We start from the raw sequence: 20997 nt of genomic DNA, 5'->3' as shown, positions 1-20997 counted from the left end.
GTATTGCTCAATTTTCCCCCTCAATATTTACTTTAGTATCTTTTGTACGTAAAAGGAAGCGACAGGTACAGGTCCAATTCTTTTTTAACAGATGTGAGATTAACTGAGATCTATAGTTTAGAAATTTGTACACTAACGAGCGACAGAATAAATGAGACGCGCTTACAGCTGGAGCACGTGCAGGCGAGTACCAGCACGCATCGCGGTCAGAGTTTCCCGCAGCCGCCACGGGGACGATCCCGGCTGCCGCAGCTCCAGCTACAGCATCATCAACCGCCGGACGGTAGAACGATCCAAAGGACATTGACATGACCGCTGGTAGGGTGGCAATACTGGTAGTGTAGTCAATAGCTGGAGGCGGAAAATATGAACATAATTAGATGCGATTTTCTGAAAAAGTTCTCCTCTAATTAGCTTGTATCCAAAAAAAAAAAAAAAATTTTTTTTAAATTCACCGGAGTGCTTTAATCAACTTTTCATGAACAGAATTCAAGAAAAGTTCACAGCGGTCTCAGAATGATTGGGCACACAGGGGGTCTTACATCAAGGCCCACATAGAGAAGAGTTGGGTTTATCAGTAATTTAATGCTAGAGTTTGGTAATGAGCAGGTGGAACAAATTGATTTATATCTTTTTCCCCTTTTGCAGAACTTCATAACTTCTCACAACCTCTTCCTTTGATAGATCTGAATGTGTCAAGTAGCGAACCAGGCATTAAGAATAATAACTTTCTTGTGCCTTGTCTCTGTCAACCAAGCAAAGGTTTGTCTTTAAAGTATTGACAGGAATAGTATTTTGAGGACAAATCTTGGTTTCATTGCAAAGGCATAACATAAAGAATGCTCGACCATCAATGTGATTATACGGTGTGGCGTCCAAGCTTGTTTTTCAGGTGACAGCGATCACAACAACAATGCAAATAAGATGTTGAGCAAAATTTCAAAGTAACGCCTTCATGTTTTGTTCTACCTCAAAGGAGAAAAGATATCTAAAAAAATGTCAACTAGAAAATGCTATCTCCATGGTATCTTTGTCGGTCTGTTCTTATTAGTCTGTGAAATGTTTGTGTTCACTTTGTGTAAGACCTATATTTGAGACGGTTTGCGGAAGTAGAGGCTGTGAACAAAATATTTTCGCGTAAATTGTACAGTTATACAATGTCATACTAGTATATTTCAGTGACGTTCTGCATTTTCTCTGTTATGAATTTCATATGCTTCGCAGTGACAAATAACAATCTCATGGTACAATATATGATCCATAAAGAAATGGAGAAGTTCAGAAAGAAAAGTGATGTTAGTCTCATCAGATGGTAAGCACTGAAAGTTTTATTATTGTTTCATAAACATGAAGAGAATAACCCAACTTCCAGTTTCAGTTTTGATATTTTGTTTGTTCACTTTTACAAATATAAGGAAATACACACAAAATGAATACACAATTAAAATGGCAAAAATCAGAGACTCGTAATCTTACTTGTATAACATAATATAGACATACAGGTAAACAACAAGGAAATGACGTACGTGTGTGAACAATTATATATTTTGAGGTACAATGTGGAGGAGACCGTCATCAACAAACTATGTGCTTGTCTGGGATGACAGAATCAGATGACAATAGATTCATAAGAAAAATCAGAGTTCTAATTGGAACTGAGGGAGATTGACCCCCCCCCCAAAAAAAAAAAAGAAAAAAAGATCACTTCAACCTATAATTTTATTTCATGTGCAGTGGATGGAACAAATTACGTTAAATATTGAACCAACACAAGACGAATAGGCCTACGAAGGACAGAGAAGGGGATACTTGAAATAGAGAGGAGGGAGAGAACAGATTAAACAGTACTTGAAGGATTGGAGCCATCTTCTAATCATATGCAAAAAAGAACAAAAAAAAATGTTATCTAGGAATTCTTATTATGTTGAGCATTTGAGCTGGAGTGAAAATAATGAGCAACAGCAATAAACATATTACTGAAATTTATAGTAGATGAACGAGTCGGATTATTTTGAAACCAACAAGTATACGATGGCTGCTCAAAGTATACAGCAAATTAAACAGCTATTTTAGTAGGGCCTACCTTTTAGCACATTCTGTTTTTTGCAGCATAAAATTCTGGCGCGATGTTAATACATCGTATCCCAGGAACGGGTGGTCACATGTAGTGTTTATGGAGCTATAGGGCTCTCGGAGAGAACGAGTTAAAGGGACTGTTCTTGCATCTCTTTATAATTATACACTAAGGCCCTAAATATTCGGCTAATAATGCTCCCTGGTGTCACTGTTAAAGTCTCTGTGGGATTGTCTTCACTGTTTCTTAAGATTTAGGACTCGGTATGTTTTCAGGCCCTTTGGGTCCTTTTGGATTAATGATGGTAAGGAAATGCCTATATGTGGTCATTGTGAGGTCCTTACAGATTCGATCACTAAAACATTTACTCTTCTGCTCTTGACAGTTTGAGTGAAAGGGGTGAATAACATTAATTGAATGTTACATGAAAAGGGATATTGTATGAACATGTAAATCAAAGGACAGGTTCACCTTCATAAACATAAGGATTGAGAGATTGTAGCAATATTAGTAGAACACATCATTGAAAGTTTGAGGAAAATCGGACAATCCGTTCAAAAGTTATGAATTTTTGAAGTTTTTGTGCAGTAACCGCTGGATGAGAAGACTACTGCAGTGTATGAATAACTCAGATGTCACATGCGTACAACAATATAAGGAAAATACAAAGAGAATTTCACAAAATTTCATCTTTTGAAAAAAAAAGTACACATTCCCTTGACTCGTTAACCGACATTCCATTCCCAACTCTCGATGGAGACGGACGTACAGCTGTAGTTCTCCCGGTTTGTCGGCCGCCGCCCTATTTTCCAGCCTTTTCTTCTCACAAGATTCGTAACTATACAACTCGTCGTGCTCCTAATTTATTGCAAATTACACCATTACTTCTGTGAAGCTCTTACTCTACCCTCGTGGAGCTGTATTTCGGGCAACTTGAACTCTGCTTGGTCGACACAAAACTGTGTGAGTATGGCTTCCCGCAAAACTCGGCAAACCACGAAAGAACTGAGCGCCACCGCCCATATGGCCCACTCTGCTCGGCCCGAGTCCTCGAGTGACACCGAGTCCGCTGACCTCACGCTGGCTGACATCCAGCGCAGCATTAAACTTTCCTCTGATAACGTCTGTGCAAAGCTCGATTCGTTGTCCAGTGAAGTGGCCTCTATCAACAAAAAGATCTCCGACCTTGAGGATTCTGTCACAATGAACTCAGATAAGATTACGGAGCTGGAGCAGAGAAAAATCCCAGAAATGGAAAAAAAGATGGCGGAGGAAATCAACAGGCTACAGGAAAAGCTGACACTCATGGAGATCCACGGTAGACGTACAAATCTTGACGACGTCCTTCGGGATACCTTCTCCTATCTTGGGATTGGGGACGCTGACAACATTGCCCTGGTTAATGCCCACCGCCTCCCACGCCGTGACAACGCTGCGAACCAGGCCAGCGGAGGTCCGTCCCATGACTCAGCTCCTCGCGCTATCATTGCCAAGTTTGTGTACATGAGAGATCGCAACAAAATCCTGACCGCATTCGAAGACCGCCAACGCCAGCGACGACCACAAGGATCTCACGCCGCCACCGCGGACCAGAACCCGCGTAGGATCACAGTCCGCACAGACCTCCCTCCAGCTTTGAAAGCCAGAAGGAGCGTCCTGGCTAAAGCTGCCTACAACCTGCGCAAAGAGAAGCACGTCTCTACGAAAATCTCAGTTGTCGGCTGTAATGTGCTGCTACACTGGAAGGAAAAGGGTACCTCCAGATGGAACCTGTATGAGGATTAACCTTTTGCTCATGTGAATCTTTTCTCTTTTGATCTAAATACTTTAATAGATACCTTTCGGTTAGCGAAGATCTTGATTTGTGCTAGCATCCTTACTTTGTAACCCCTTATCCATTTACTGTAAGTAATAACACCGTTAACTGATTATTTCCAACAGTATCGCCTCTGATGAGCAATACTGTGCGACGATGAAGTTTTTCAACTCTCTACTGTCGTGTATCATTTTGACTATCACGAAGTGCCATAAAATTACTATATCCGTTACATTGTCAAGCTGATACAGTTGGATCTTTTAACACACTGCTCTTCTGTGTGTTGAGTGTGTTGATGTATAGTTACGGCCTTTCTAATGTCACAGAGCCAAGCTTAATAGTCCCCCAGAATGCCTGCTAGGTATTGAGTGTGTTGATGTCAGTGGTTGATGGATAGTTACGGCCTTTCCAAAGTCACATATCAAACCTCAGTCGCCTCAGAATGTCTGCAAGGTTTTCACCTCTTTTAACTATGTTACAACTTCTTTTCTGATATAGGAGTCTCGACTCCTCTCCTTATGTCTGCATTTTCGTAGCCTTATTTCAGCCGAATCCCCTTTTTCTATTAGTCAAAAACTCCAACTTCCTAGCAATTATTATGGCTTAATTGGCATTTATAATGGGACTGGAGGGTAGGGTGGGTGGCCGTAAAACCGCGGAACCCGGTTTACGAAACTGTTTGTCCTGAGCCTTTTCTTGATTGCGTATTTTTGTATACTAATCTGCTCAAAGCTAGAGCCATTGTTGTTTTTGTACATAATTTTGGATCTACTTTTCTTTAAGAATGCGTATCAGTCAATTCTTACTTTGCAACCTCTTAATAATTATGCCAACCAGAAATCATTGTCCATGCATGCATCCCAGGTCTTCTCGCTCGGCTTTATGCTAAACCACATGTCTGCAAACTATTGTAGCCAAATCTTCATATCGTTGTCGTTGTTATACATGTTCTCTGATTGCAATTTTCCGCACACCCATAACATGACTTCAAAAAAACTCACTCTGAACTTTATTCTTGAAAAAAGCTTTATGTCCTCGTTTGTGCTTGATATGTTCAGACAAATCTATCCACCTGCTTTTTCTACTACAATTTTATGCCACATAAGAGCTTGTACATTTCTCCTTACTCCGCGTCTTCTTGTGTTTGTGACACAGATCACTCATGACGCTTTCTTCTCACCTGTGTGTCACACGGAATTTTCCTTCATTATCCGTCTGTCCCTCGACATTTTGTATTTGTCCATCCCTAGAGAACACGGTTTCATTATTCACTGTGCATTCCAGTTATTACCAACTGCAAGGTCATTACCTCATGTGAACGCAGTGTGGTATGCATATGCTTACCAACTGAATGTTGTTTTTGTAACTCGTTTCCAAGAGACATACGGTAATCTAAGTCATGAACATGTATTTCCGGTAAACAACTCATTATTCAACTCGTGTTTGTGCACTTCTGAATATGGATGAGTTCATAAACGCTATTTCTTCTTCTGATATAGATAGTGATGTAAACGATTATCAGCCAGCTGCACTGAATTCCCTCTTACATTCTTATGATAGAGAAGAAGGTGAAGACTCCGATTTTGTTACTTCTTTAAACACAGAAACCCAAGATCTGAAGCTTGATTTTGACGCTAATGATGCGTCTGCTCGAAATGAAGGCCAACTTTCTCACTATCACTTGGAAAAAGAAATGATTACACTTTCCCATTCACACTCTAATGAGCTTTTTGTTTCACATTTCAATATAAGAAGCCTTAATAAAAATTTTGATAAATTACTTGTATTTCTCAACGAATTACAATTTAAACACAGCATAATTGGTCTCAGTGAAACTTGGCTCAAGGAAACGTCACCTTCTTCTCTATTTACCATAGACGGTTTTAAATTAGTTACCAACAACAGGATTACTAAAAGAGGTGGTGGTGTTGGTTTTTACGTCACGCAAAATTTAAACCATAAACTGTTAAATGAATATTGTATTATGTCTGAATGCCTTGAGAGTATTTTTATTGAGGTCATGACCCCTACTAAGGGGAATATCATTTTTGGGGAAATTTATAGACCTCCGCATTCCAACCTTAATGAATTCACTGAGCGGTTTCACAATCTTCTCTCTAATGATTATTTTGATACAAAGACATGCTTCATTATGGGTGATTTTAATATAAATCTTTTAAATTGTAATGACGCTTTATGCAGTCAAGATTTTCTTAATTTCATGTTGTCAAAATCCTTCATTCCTCTTATCAGGAAACCTACTCGGATATCTGATGCTACTTCTACTCTCATTGATAATATATTCGTTAATAATGTTTTTACTGATGTTACTTCTGGTATTGTAGTTTCTGATATCACCGATCATTTCCCGATATATGCGCTTGTACCACAGTTTTCTATTAGGAAAATGCCAACCCTTAATTCAGGTTCTCGTGATATGTCCGAATGTAATCTTGATAGACTTAGAGAGGGATTGAGGTCAGTTGATTGGTCCTCTGTTTATAACCAAAGAAATGTAAATTCGTCCTTTGATGTTTTTATGAACATCCTTATAAATATGTGTAATGTTTATAATATACCCTTATTTAGACGATTCAGATCAAATTATAAGAGAGTACCAAAACAACCATGGATTTCAAAGTCCCTACTTAGGTCTATCAATAGGAAGAATAAATTGTTTTACAGATACCGAAAATCTCCGAATGATGTAACCAAATCCCGTTATATTCGTTACCGCAATGTACTTACTTCTTCGTTGCGTTTAGCCAAGCAACTGTATTTTGCAAATCAGTTTGAAAAATGCAAGTTCGACATTAAGAGTACGTGGAGGGTGATAAACACAGCTTTGAAATCTAGCACTGTTACAAATTCCCCTACTCATATTTTGAATGACGGTCATCAAGTTGATGATCCACAGGAAATGGCCGATGTATTTAATGATTACTTTGTTAACTTAGGACCTGATCTTGCTAGCAAAATACCAAATAGTCAGACAACTTTTCATTCTTTTTTTAAAAGACAGGAATGTACAAACCATGTTTTTCATTCCTATTGTTGAAGAAGAAATCAAAGAAATTGTTGATAACCTAAATATTAAGAAAAGTATAGGTAATGATGGTATTTCGGCTTTTCTTCTGAAGAATATAATAAATGAAATAATTTCTCCACTCACTTATATTTTCAATCAATCTTTATCTAGTGGCAAAGTCCCAGATAATATGAAAATCGCTCGAGTTGTTCCCATATACAAAAAGGGTCCAAAAGAATTTGTGAGCAATTATCGCCCAATATCTCTCTTAACCTCAGTCTCAAAAATTCTTGAAAGGCTTGTTTATAAACGAACTCTTAGATTTCTTGTTAATTGCAATATTCTTTCTAATTTCCAATTTGGATTCAGAAAACAGCATAGCACAACTCACGCATTATTAGCCTTCATTGATAAAGTAGCTCATGCTTTAGATGATGCTTCCCACACCATCGGTGTTTTTCTCGATTTTTCGAAGGCTTTTGATACCATTGACCATCAAATTTTGCATTATAAGTTAAGCCATTACGGTATCCGTGGGAGGGCTTTAGAGTGGTTTAAAGACTATCTCACAAACAGAAAACAATTTGTTTACATAAATGGCTATGAGTCAGGTATGACGTCAACTTCTTGCGGTGTCCCTCAGGGTTCTCTTCTTGGCCCACTTTTATTCATCCTGTACATCAACGATCTCCAAAATTCGTCACAGATTCTTTCTTTTATTTGTTTCGCTGATGATACAAATTTATTTCTATCTCACCGCAATCCCAATACCCTCGTAAGTATAATGAATAATGAATTGAGATCTGTTCAGTCCTGGATTTACGCTAACAAGTTATCATTAAATGTTGATAAAACACATTATATGTTATTTAGCAATTCTTTGCAAGTTATTCCTGATGATGTTAAGATTAATGATATTAACCTAACCCGAGTAGATAGTACAAAGTTTTTAGGACTTTACATCGATAGTGACCTTTCCTGGAAAACTCACTTTAATTTTTTAAGCAAAATTTTGTCACGAAATACAGGAATCCTAAACAAACTGAAACATTTTTTGCCCAACCATATCTTGCAGATTGTATATTCAACCATGATTTCCCCATATCTTAATTATGGAATTCTTGCGTGGGGTAACGCATCTAAATACTTACTGGATTCACTTTTTCTTCTTCAAAAGCGAGCGATCAGAATTATTAACCATGCTGGGTATTTATCTCACACTAACGCCTTATTTCAGAAAAATAAGATTTTAAAACTGATAGATTTGTTTGGTTATAATTTAGGTATTTTTATGTATAAACTTTCCTCAAAAGATCTTCCTGGTGTCTTTTTACAGATGTTCATAAGAAACAATTCTGTCCACCACTATCCAACTCGCCAGAGTGACGCTTATCACCTTCCACGAACTCGAACAGTTTTCGCTAAAAACACAATTATGTATACAGGTCCTAAATATTGGAATGATCTCCCAACAGCGGTTAAAAGCTGCTTGTCATTATCATCCTTTAAGCGTAAACTCAGACAGCATGTATTGAATAGCTACAACACACAAGTGCACTAAAATTCCTTTTTATTATGCTGATGGCTGCTCTGTTATACTACTCGGTTGTTGCCATGTGAACAGACTCATGCATATACATTTTAGTTGCATGCTCTCTCAAATTCCTTCCCATCGGTGTTTTTCCTTCCACTTCTAGTAAGACCATGGTCGTGTCGCATAGTTTCCCCTCCTTTCTTTCTTTCCTTTCTTTTATGCATCATTGCAGCTGGCTGGTATATCACATATAGGAATTGCAATTGATTCATGTTCTCCATTTTTTAAATCTTTCCCCGTGTCTATGGAAGCCGGAATGTTTAAACCCTAATAGTACTTAAGTATTCACGTCATTATCACTCCCATGTCTAAATTGCTATGAGAGCAACTGCTATAGTGTGCAGCATGTGGTTACTTGTTCTCATTTTATCACACACATAAATGCATGTGAGAAGAATCTTCTGAGCCCCGAGTACTAGTCATTCTCTTTTGTTTATCATTACTTTTGGTCTTAATTGTACCCGTGCTCCTCATCCTGTTCCCCTTACTAGGCTTTTGTTGGGACCTACACTCAACAAGCTTTGCTTTTTAGTAGGTTCCATCGTATTTCTCTTCGCATCTTTTACTTTGATTGAAAATGACACATCGACCGTTATGTATTACTTTTGTATTCCTATTTCTTCATGTATATATCCAAGCTGGACATTCTGTATTATATTTTGTTATATACCATGTATTTTCCATCGAGAAATACGAAAATAAATTGAAATTGAAAAATATGTTATGGGTAATATTATTCCCCCTGCCTTTAGAAAGAAACAAGTCAAGTGGTCTTTTATTATGCGAAAAGAGTGAAAATATGTTAAATTTTCTTTACATTTTCTTTATACTGTTGTACGCATATGATTCAGAAGCTGCTGTAGTCTCCTCATCCAGCGGTTCCAACACAAAAATTTTAAAAATTCATAACTTTTGCATCGATTGTCCAATTTTCCTCAAACTTTCACTGATGTGTTCTACTTATATTGCTGCATTTTCTCAATCCTTATGTTTATGAAGGTGAACCTGTCCTTTAATGATATATTGTGCTCAAATGAATGGCTAGCAAAAGAGGATATCGTGTCAACAGCATGAATAGAAATGATTCAATACGCCGAGTGGTTATAGTTCTCCTCACCTGCCACCATATCTGCGGCTGACCCACGGCCCTCGCAATCGAACAAACGAACGGAGACTATGTTCGCGTTTCGCGCGATCCCATGTATACCGCCCGCAGCGGTACCGGCACAATGAGTTCCGTGGCCATGACAGTCATCTCCCTGTTGTCGGTAAAAAGAAAACAAAAGTGGCTTTGAATTCGTCTTTATTCTATATTTGCTTATTTTATGGTAGCTTATTCTGGTCATACAAAATTGGTACATTGCAGACCCAAAGGCTGAATTGTGTGCTTCTTGTGTATATGTACAAACCAATAATTCTGCCCTTTATAAAGAGAACAAACTTTATACGGGCCTTGCTATCCCTTAGCCACAAATAAAATTCCATCTCAAAATATAAATTTGAATTAAACACCCATTTTACATGGAAAATTGCTACTGAAAATTATGTATTTTCACGATTTTGGTACGATTTCTTTAAATCAAAGGGGCGGCTCGTCTTTGAAGTAGGCTTAATGACTATAATCAACTCTGTTCAAATTGACAATTTTTTTCGTTGAGTTATTTTTTATTGTAACTGATTAACAAATTGCCCTACATCGACGTACAAAAAATAACAACAAAACTCGACGGAAGAATTTCATGAATTTGAATAATTGTCCAGTACCAGCTGTGGTCGTAGGTTCGAATCATGCCCATGATTTCATTTGTTGTGGCGACTACTTAAACATTGATCAATTCAGTGCCTATTTACGTCGATGTAGGGCAATATATTAATCAGTTGTATTAACTTCATGTTTTATATCTATATTCTCACAAATAAATGTCATGTTTTTCTAGAAATCCACATACTAAAGATGATTATGCAACGAATATTTTCTGGATTTTCTGAAAGCGGTCAAAAACCTATTGAAAAGAGGCTTTTTATTAGTAGTAAGCAAAGGAGATTCGACGGATATCTGGAATTACGACGCGTCATCATAATCAACAACCTCATCAATATTCAGTTTCAGTTTCAGTTTCAGTTTCAGTTTATTTCCACAGTTCAGGTAAAAACATATAAATACACAATCAATCAGTTCTAACACATACATATACAAACCAAAAATCATTTTGGATAAATACATAATCACAGTTAAAAGTTAAAAAGTGTGTGTTCCAGATTGACATAACAATTAAAATAAATGGTGAAGGAAATCAGCAGTAGGCCATTGGCCTTTCGAGGCTGATCCCCTGAGCAAATATACAATATTAAAACTGTATGTCGTTATACACTGTTACATGAATCATGAGTCGCATAAAAAAGAACTGGATTTGCAATAAATAGGGACAAGAAGAAGAAGAAGAAAAAAAGCACATCCAAAAGGAAGGAACCATGACATACCAAAAACAACCATAAAAAGGGTGGGACAAAAAAATGGGCAAAAATTATCATTGAATGCAATTTAAGAAATATATATATGGTTTGAGCATATAATATTCTATAAAAATCGACAAAGACAAAAAAAAATACATATCATCATAATACCGAGTATCATTGAGTATAGTGTGCAGCTGTATAATCGTGATTCTTCAGTGTGTACATATGCCAAGCAATATCGTGAGCCGCGCCCCGCCACTGAGGGCGCACCACTTCCAACATGATCAGAGCTCTCAATTACGATACATGTACTGAGTACAGTGTAAAAGAATAATTGTAATACATTGTACAATGAATGTAGAAGGCTCCGATCATAATCACCACAGGCACGCGCGCGATTCCCAACCTGTACCACTCTACATCCCCCACCCGAGGCGGCCGCCCGGCGACCCCCACCCCGGCGCGCGCTCCCCGCCAGCGCGCCGGGGTTATATCCCTAAAAAGGCATGTTTTCTGGAGCCAAGTATGGTCGTTGCAAACATTCTATTTCCAATATTACAGATGTGCATGAGAGGAAGAAAAAGAAATGACTAAAAAGAAGATGGAGTGGTATACAAGAGCCAAAGGTATTTATTTCATTTCATTTCATTTCATTTCATTTCATTTTGTTGCTGTATGGTACAATATAATCAACTCTGATCACTTTCAGAAATAAACATATGGTTCATACCAATCTATGGCTTATTTTGCGCATGACAGGTAATCAAATCATTGTGACAAAGAACAGAGACATAATGATAATGAAAATAAAAGTCAAGGTACCATACAGGAGGATCCCCAGTAAGCCGAGCTTAATATCGGGGCTTCGTGCACAAATAAATGATAAACAGTTTCAACCAACTATCGGATTACTTAACTACAACAAAAAACAAACAAGTTTTACACAACAAAACAGTTACACAATAAAGCATACAAGGTCATGTACACAGGTGATGCTAAGAAGGAAAAACAAAGAAGAAGGGGACAGCGATAATGAAAGATGGTGAGAAAGAACAGGAGAGAGAGAGAGAAATAGAAAGACTCCTCGTTCACTGTACAATAATACACTGTACAAATACAACACCATTGCAGGTGCATTCACCCTGTTGCCAGGTAACGGCTGGGTGAAGCAACGTACGGACCAGTTACTTACGTTCCGGCCGTCTCCTACAAAGTCAGCTTCAGCTTTAACAGCTCTCCCGTCTTGGCCAAACTCAACGTGAGTGTCTCTGATGCCTGTGTCCAACACGTAGACTGTTACACCGGTACCGTCGCCTGAAAATAAACGGTAATGGATAAAAGAGTTTCTAAACTTTTAACTCTTGCTGATTCAAAAAAAGAAGAAGAATCAAACACGATTACGTAGGAACGATAGAGCATCCGTAGAGCTATACTTTGCACTACCAGAGTATAGAATGAAATATATTCTATAAGCTATCTGTGTGATAACTCATACAAATGAAGATTATGAATTTTCCGGTGTTTATTACATTTTATCGAGCAGCCGAGGCTTTTTGTAAATGAGCCACTGAAATTAATTATTGTTCTTGTATGATTACGTCCGACTATTATTTGGTTTGTTGTGTGTGTGTATGTGTGTGTGCGTCTATGTGTGTTTATTTGCTCTTTTGCATAATGTGTGTGTTTGTATGGGATTTTCATAATCACGTTTGCAGCTTTTCATGAACAAATTGGGCGGTCTGACTGTCCGCGGTGGAAGCTACAAGCCTATATACACTCAGCAAAAAAAAAAAGAAAGTAAACGCTTTTTCATGTTTAGATTTCTCATAGAATATTTGGCTGATAGCTAGTGTATTATATACCATATTGAAGGTAATTTAATTGGCTATCAACCTGGTAGATCATCAAAAAGGGGAACACCATTGTTTTTCTCTTCCAGGGCACAAAAGTAAAAATTTCAAAACTGAACAATTTGCATTCATGCGTATGTGCTCTTCCATAGAACAATAAGAACAAACAACACATTTCACACAAAAAGAAACATGAATTACGTTGCAAAAATAAACCTTTGATCTCTATGATATCTTTACAGACCAAAAGATCAACGAAGACTAAAAATAAAGGGGGAAAATAAAGCATCTTATGTCAAATCTAAATTCAAATGAAATGACAGAAGGAATAATTAACAAAAATGGTAGAAATTTGTTTTTTTTTTCAAATTTGGAAATTGCAAATAATGTTCGGTTCTTGAAATTGTCACATGGATTCTTAAATCACTAGATTGAAAGAAATAAATAAAGAAATTCTGCTCATTTAACCATCTTTATGCTTATTATTCCCTTTGTCATTTGAAGTTTGACTTGACAGAAAATTTTTGTTTTTCCCCCTTAGTTTCCCACTTTGTTTTCTTAGAGGTTATAAAGAGATAAAGAGAACAAAAACTTATTTTTCCTCTTTCATTCATGTCTCTCATTGTGTTAAACTGGTCTTTTGTTGTCAATGTTATCGTGAAGGGCATTTGCAAATAAAAGAGAACTTGTCAATTTTTGCAATTTTTAATTTTGTGCCTTGGAGGACAAAATCTAATGTGCTTACTTATGCGTAAAGTTTTCTTTCTAATTAATCTATTAGCTTAATAGGCAATTAAATTACCTTTAACATGGTATATAATACATTGATTTTCATAAAAATCTTCTATGAAAAATATGACCTCGAAAAAGTGTTTACTTTCTTTTTTTGCTGAGTGTATATACCATAGATATCAAATGTGTTGTCGTAAGGCAGGTCGCGCTGGTCAATGCGATCCAGTCCCCAAGATGACACATCGTCGATCGTGGCGATGGCATCGCTGTCGACGTACTTGACTCCAGACATTCGTTTCACCTGTCGAAATAAAATACTTAAATGCATAACGTCACTGATTATTTTCTGACAATTGAAAATGACTCTAATCTTACAGGGGGATTTATAACAAAAAATAGGTGAAATGCTATGGTGTAGGTTTACTTCGCTGGAAATGAAATTAGATGAAACTCTTTCCCGTTTAATTCTAAATGTTACTTATTTATTTTCTTTAAGCATAAATCTCATTTGAAAGACACTGAACATTGCCAAGGTCTGTTTATTTTCAGGTAATGATTTTGGGAGGACGACACGTTCACCATTTGACTTCACGAGCTTTAATTTTTAAGCCCAGACAGGAAAAAATAAAGAACATTCATGAAAAATGCAAGGAATTTGGATAAATGAGGTGGATTTTAGATATCCTTTTTGATTATTTTCGAGCTGAGCTGTGTGAAAAAGCTATCGTGTAATCGTAAAAGCAAAAGGGTGTGGTGACTTTTACTAGAATCGCATGGTGCCAACACTTAATAATTATGACAAATGAATACTTCACCGGCAAATTACTTTTTTTTCGTAATGAAAACGGGTCTATCAAGAATTTAGTTCATGTGCATTGTCTTTTTTTTTTTTGAAGCTCACCAGTTTAAGGGATCTTTCGTCCAGAGTAACCGCCATCCCCTTCAAGGCTGTGTAGTATCTGCGAGCTACATCAAACTTTCCGCCAATCGACAAACTTTCCAGTTCAAGACTCCTCACGAGGTCATCGACGGCTACGTTGTCCTGTTCGCAGAAGGTTAAAAAAATGCAACACTCACACTGTTTTCATTGTGTCCGTCAAGAAAAAGCCTTTTCTAGGGACAAAGTAAAAGTCATGGACATAATAAACTCAACCTATTTTCAATTCTGAAATCTAGCTTGCATCTATAAGCTATGAATACAATGCGATTAATTATTGATTATGCAACCTTTTTAGTAGCCAGTAACAACCTTTGTTTTTAAGGGCAAGCGTAAATGATTTATTTCAGTAATTCGGTCTATTAACACAACATCAACAGACATCTTCATCTTAATCTACAGTTATATATATATATATATATATGATAATATTACTATATATAAAGATTAGTGTCTAAAATATTGAGAAAAATATGCTCTCAAATTTATGAACTTTGCTATGCTATATCATGCTTAATTAGAACATTTTGCATTTTGCACTTTTGGTTGTTTAGATATAATTTCTTCATTGTTTTTCGTCGAGTGTGTGTTTTATCCACCCCCCCCCCCCGGAAAGAAAATCATTACCTGTAGCTAAATACAATACAACTTCTTGCTTCCAGGTATAGGAAAAAATAGAGCAAATAATAGTTATTATGATAACTGAACCAGCCAGAATTGTGATTAATCTCATAATGACAAAAAGTTTAATATATGCTACTGTTTGATGGTGAATATGGCTGAATCAGTACCTCGAAGACGACAATGTAGCGGTCCTTGATTGCTGCAGTAAGCCTGTCAGCTGGCAACCCATTGGTCACAGTGACGACCAATAGGAGAGTCAGGATCAACGAATGCATGATCACGCGATGCTATCACTTTCCTACATGGGAGTCATATAACAAAACATGGCAAAACTTAATAAATATACAGTGGCGGATTCAGGCAGGGGCGCACCGGGCCCGTGCCCCTCCCCCTTTAATTTCTGTTGAAATAAAAGAAATAAAAAAGAAAAGTGGGGGCACACGTCCCCCTTTAATTTTGTAAAGCCCCCACCCCCCTTTTTTTGAATTCCTGGTATATAATACTTATGAAGTTGCTAAACATTAACCTCCGATTTCGGGTATGTTTGAATTCTCAAATTCGGCTTTCAGTGATATGAATAATGTGTCCAACTATATTTTCAAAATCCCAGTGCAACAACAGCAAAAATAAGGCTGGCCCCCAGATGAACACAGTTTTCAGGAAATAGGCTGTGCAAGTATCGGTGCAGTCAAACATACATGAGAAGGAGAGTGTTCAATTACAAAATGATTGATCTAATTTACGGAATCAACACGTAAAAAAAACAGGAAGGTTACATATCTCAAAAGATATTTTCAAACTTGGACATCCTACCAAGAGGGAGATAAAATATTGATTTAAGAACTATTTTGGCTTTCAAACAAATCTCAAGTCTTGTAACCTGGTCAAACTGACTTTTTCTCAGAAACTTTATTAGCGTAACGAGGGTGTGCATAAACACTTTTTAATATGTTATATCATACATAAAGCTCGTGAGAACATCCTTTACGAAGAAGTTTCTGTTGGGTTCCATAACGTTGATTTGCTGCTTCGAAAAAGGATTAGAAAAGGACGTGCATGTGCAATATCGATAAGATATCGAGATAAATCACAATATGAATTTCACGAAGAAATGCGGTGCCATCCGTGAATGACAATTCGGAATATAACGGAAGTATTGACTGCTTTAGCAGTTGTGCTATGGCTGATGTTTTACCCTCCAAGTGATCTCGATCATAGCCCCACTTTACATAGCAGTCAATATTTCTTTACTATTGTTATCTTCACGGGGAGAAGCATATCATTCTCCCCTGAACTTTCTCAGTACAATGTGTTCCCTTACGGGTGTAAATAGAGTGTCTTGTGCCGTATTCGAGACATCGTGAATGTCTCATGAGTGTACACATACTTACCGGGAAAAATGTTTCATGGCAAGGGTGAATACTACTTAATAATAATGTTTCTTCACCTTTCCATCTTCGAGCTTTTCAAGATCGACTGAACAGAACAGATGAATGAATTCTTTCTAGTTTATTTATTTCTTTGCTATTTTTAGAGGGATGAAGCTTGACCGCCCAGTACTATGCATTAGACTTACATAAAAAAAATAAGCGCGATGAAAATTTAGATATCCAAAATGCATTACCAACATCATTATGCTCAGATCGCTATGTAATAATGCACATTGTTAACGGCATTTAAAAAGTTTTTTATAGCGTGAAAAAAAAAATAGAAACAAAACCAAGGCGACGAAGAGGAGTGAAATCACTATATACCATATTTTCATTCAACAATTTTATAATCATTCATTTTGATAATGTATTACGCATAACTATAAGTGATGATATTGTGAGGTGGTTTGTGTACAGTATAAGGTAGTCTCTTCCAGGACGACTTTAAATAGCTTTAATGGTATTCTTAAAAAAAAAAGAAAGAAAATATACATGGGCCGTATAGCACACCCATCGCAAAATAGCGAAAAACACAAAGACAAAAACAAAACGGGAATACTATTAATCATTTCTTCTGTATGCCACTTTTATAGTGAGGTTATATTTTATCATGTGACACTAACTCTGAAATTATAAAAACGGTATAAGGTAAAGTTATTTAAAGGGGCATTCCAGACGATTTTCATAATTTCACATCATGTAGTACATAAATCAACAGCTCCATGTACAGACAGGTGGAATTTATTGTGGCCCTTGAGCAGAGAAACCAATAATTTGACAATCTTAAATAAATCACATTGAACAGTGCTGACGACATAGGAGCCTCGTATATTTTAGAAATGTAGCAGCGTAATTTCATTACAATACCGCTTGCTTAACAGGTTCACCTGTATAGAATCTATACATAGCTACCTTCTTCTTTTGTTCTGCTTCCTTGAACCCCAACACATGCATTCTTATGGTGAGGCTGCCATGTCATTATCCTTGTTCATTGCAATTTGTTATAAAGTTTGAAAACATTATTATTCCTCATCCCAGCCACTACAAATTTGGAAACTCTGTACTCGGTACAGTGTATAACTTATCTATAGTTGTTCAATTGTTAAAGTCTGAAAATCTTCCGGTGGTTTCCTTTGAGAATACTCAGGGGGTAAAAAAAATCCCTTGATTATCTATCATTCTGACTCAAAATCATATCTGTCGAATCTATTGGAACATAAAACGAATATTTCACATGAGATTATCGTTCCGGCTTGGACATTAATACTGAGACAAGAGGTATAGTTGAGAAAAATTCAAACACCTTTTTACCTCAAGCTGAGTGAGACCAGATTGTCCTAAGATGACACTTCTTTACGAGCAGAGATCCAATCGGGAAGCTGCTCCTTCGCTGGCCGATGCAAATGTACTGAACAACAAATCTGAGGAGCAGTGGTAATTAAGAATTCATCATCAATAATTAATCCAAACTGACAACGTGGTTACAGGCAAAGTGGTGGCACGAGACATGACGTAATCAGAGGGCCTACGTCTTGAGAAAAAACTCCAACAATTCATGAATGGAATATGCGAAAATATAATGATAACATCTTGGAACTACCAATAAGATTACCAACGTGTTCCACGTGTGAATCAACAAAATAATCCATGCCAAAAAGTATAATTTATGCAAAGAGAGAGAGAAAAAAATGAAACCCATGACGTGGATACCAGCAAAGTGATTGCACGAGACATGATGAAATCCGAAGGCGTATACATCTTGAGAAAACAAGCAAATGTTATGATAACCAACTAGATTACCAACATGTCAGACAATTCAACGAATGAAAGTACTGGACGCGAGTAGAAGAGGCGGAGCTCCGAACTTAATTAGCAAATGGCGACCAATAGTAGTCTGGAAAATCCAATACGTACTTACTTGTTCCTCACTACACAAACTTCTTCACAGACAGATCTGGATTCGATCCCCGTGTTACAAGCTACGATGGGGAAGAAGACAGGTGTGGGGTTTATTAACAGAGTGGGTTAGCCATTTTTGCAGCGCGCCGGAGGTGAGATATGATTTCTTATCGAAATGTAGATAGCATTGTTATCATGCTGCTTGATAGGTATTTCCAGGTCCAATAATTGCGAAAGATATCGTCATTGCGCATGCAATAGTGTTTGTTTATGACTTTATAATCAGAGAAATATGAAACGCAGCTGTTAACATTCCCATCATTCAATTTCTAACCAAAAACAAAAAGACTCATTAACAGGAAAAATCCTTCAGCCTATACAATGGATAGAAGTGCTTTATGTCCCAAACGAATGTCTCCTTGATTTATTAACATCATCTTCACAAGTTGAGATCTTCCTATACCAGTTGCTAATTCCAAATCATCTAGTAGGCTGAGTATGTATATATATATATATATATATATATATATATATATATATATGTGCATATACAAATATATATACACATAATAATGTCATGTTTATGGGATGAGAATTGGTTTTGGAATGGCTGAGATATACAAAAACAAAGGGGTGCTAAGAGGACACCTTTTATTAGGAACATTTTTTTTCTTTTTCTTTGATATCTCATCCATTTTAAAACCCATCTTCATCAAGTATAAACTTGTAATTCCTTTTAGAATTGTTGCCCCTTTCATATTTGATAAGAGGTTTCTCATTTTTTTTCGCAAAAAGTTAAGATCTGAATCCCCCACCTCCACCGAAACTTTTTTATGGTTGCCTCGCTGACAGAAAAACATATGAAGAGAAAGAGAGAGAGAGAGAGAGAGAGAGAGAGAGAGAGAGAGAGAGAACGTACGAAAATGGGAGGAAACAAACAACTGTAGATAGAGTGTCAACCATATGATGCTCACAAGTCATTTCCAAACAAGAATCTAGACTTCCACAAACAATCTTGAGAGCAGAGCAGGTCAGGAGTTCAGTCAGTTTTGTAAGATGTAAGACCATTCCGTTGCGAACATGATACAGCGATATGACTGCCTGAGCGTGACAATGGCACACACACGTACACATTATAACACACACAGCGAGATTATAAACACACGGCCAGATTACTCGTCGACTCCTGCTGCCTATGTGAATAAATTCTTATATTAATATCATGATTATGTATGCATTTTTCCGATTTTGATTTTTGTCGCCCCTCTGACTTTTTGTTGTTGGTGGTATTCTTTGTTTTAGTTTTTCTCGTACATATGGGCTAATATCATGTAACTGGCATCAATTTCACAACAGCTAGGTAACGACTATGTGCAAGGATGTGTAAAAATTGGCATGTACATGTGCTTCTGATGATTTCGTTTAACAGTACCCTAGAGTTAATCAATATATTGCACATGTAAAATCTTAGTAGGTTGTCAGGCCTTCTCATAGATTTGGAGGTAGGGAGCTTAATACCTACAAAAAGCGTAATTGCATATTTACCTCATTTGAAGGATACTAGGGTAAGCATTCCTTTTTTTTTTTGTATGTGTCTCCTGATATCGGTGCATATTTTGATTAATACATTGCTCTAACAAATTAACAGAAGACAGCATTATGTCACAGCCCTTTTAAAGGCGTATTCCAGACGATTTATATAATTTCACATCATTTGAGGAATAAATCGGTAGTGCCATGTATAGATTGGAGAATTTATTGTGGTCCTCGATAAACCAATACTCTGAAAAACCAAAAACATAATACACTGAACAAGAATGATAACATAGGAGACTCACGTTTCAGGAATGTATATATTATACCACCATGACAATAAACTTGCTTCACAAGTTTACCTGTGTAGAATTCTATCATGCTTTCTTCTTTTGCACTGCTTCATTGAGTACCCAATCATGTATTTCTTGGTGAAGCTGCTATGTCATCATCCTTATTCACTGTTCTTCTTGCAAACCAACAGGAAAATCTGGCTTACCTTTTGTTATTAACTACCCATAGATGTCAGTCTGTATTCTTTGTCTGTTCCCACTAGTTTGTTGTTTTCTTTTTTTCTTAATGATACTATGTTCTCATGTTGGACATCAAGGAAAATTCAAACTCGAAAATGGCAACAACAAAAAAAAAATCAACGGTGAGCACTCGCAACAGAAGAAAAATAATTACAAAGTTGTGTATATGACGAGCTTCAATTTCAATTGATGAGTAAATTAAGATATCTGATTGATGGCGCTGTCTCGTTACATTTCGTTTCAGTCCGATTGACCCTTTAGTATCATGTTATCATTAAACCAATAAAAGTAACCCATCAGAATCTTTATCAGCCATGTGTAGGTAAACATATTTATAATATTTCATACGGAGATGTAAGTCTCATATTTTCATCAATCTGGTAACGCATTTCTCAAATCTCTGTAGACCTATTACATGACACCATTTCCGGGTTGATCTCTTGTGTAGCTCTGTATCGAAAATCACAATAAGATGAGAGCAATCATACAT

The 20997-nt window shown here is 36.9% G+C and overlaps 1 protein-coding gene across 1 annotated transcript in view; it reads right to left on the bottom strand.

Moving 5' to 3' along the window:
- The window catches only part of LOC139731293 (aqualysin-1-like), a 19603-nt gene extending 1651 nt beyond the window's left edge, over positions 1-17952 (bottom strand). The window contains exons 1-7 of the mRNA XM_071642180.1: positions 17846-17952; positions 15280-15410; positions 14453-14593; positions 13723-13852; positions 12162-12283; positions 9630-9771; positions 167-351 (exon numbers count right to left, since the gene is read on the bottom strand). Coding sequence (XP_071498281.1) covers positions 167-351; positions 9630-9771; positions 12162-12283; positions 13723-13852; positions 14453-14593; positions 15280-15387 — 828 coding nt within the window. The 5' untranslated portion in view covers positions 15388-15410; positions 17846-17952. The remainder of the gene's footprint in view (positions 1-166; positions 352-9629; positions 9772-12161; positions 12284-13722; positions 13853-14452; positions 14594-15279; positions 15411-17845) is intronic.
- Positions 17953-20997: the final 3045 nt, after the last annotated feature.

The sequence above is a fragment of the Diadema antillarum genome, unplaced genomic scaffold (genome assembly GCF_040938485.1).
Source record: "Diadema antillarum isolate AM-2024a unplaced genomic scaffold, OU_Dant_1.0 seq00000368_RagTag, whole genome shotgun sequence".
Lineage (NCBI taxonomy): Eukaryota > Metazoa > Echinodermata > Echinoidea > Diadematoida > Diadematidae > Diadema > Diadema antillarum.
Note: the sequence above shows the minus strand (reverse complement) of the source record. Positions and strands in the feature narration are given on the sequence as shown.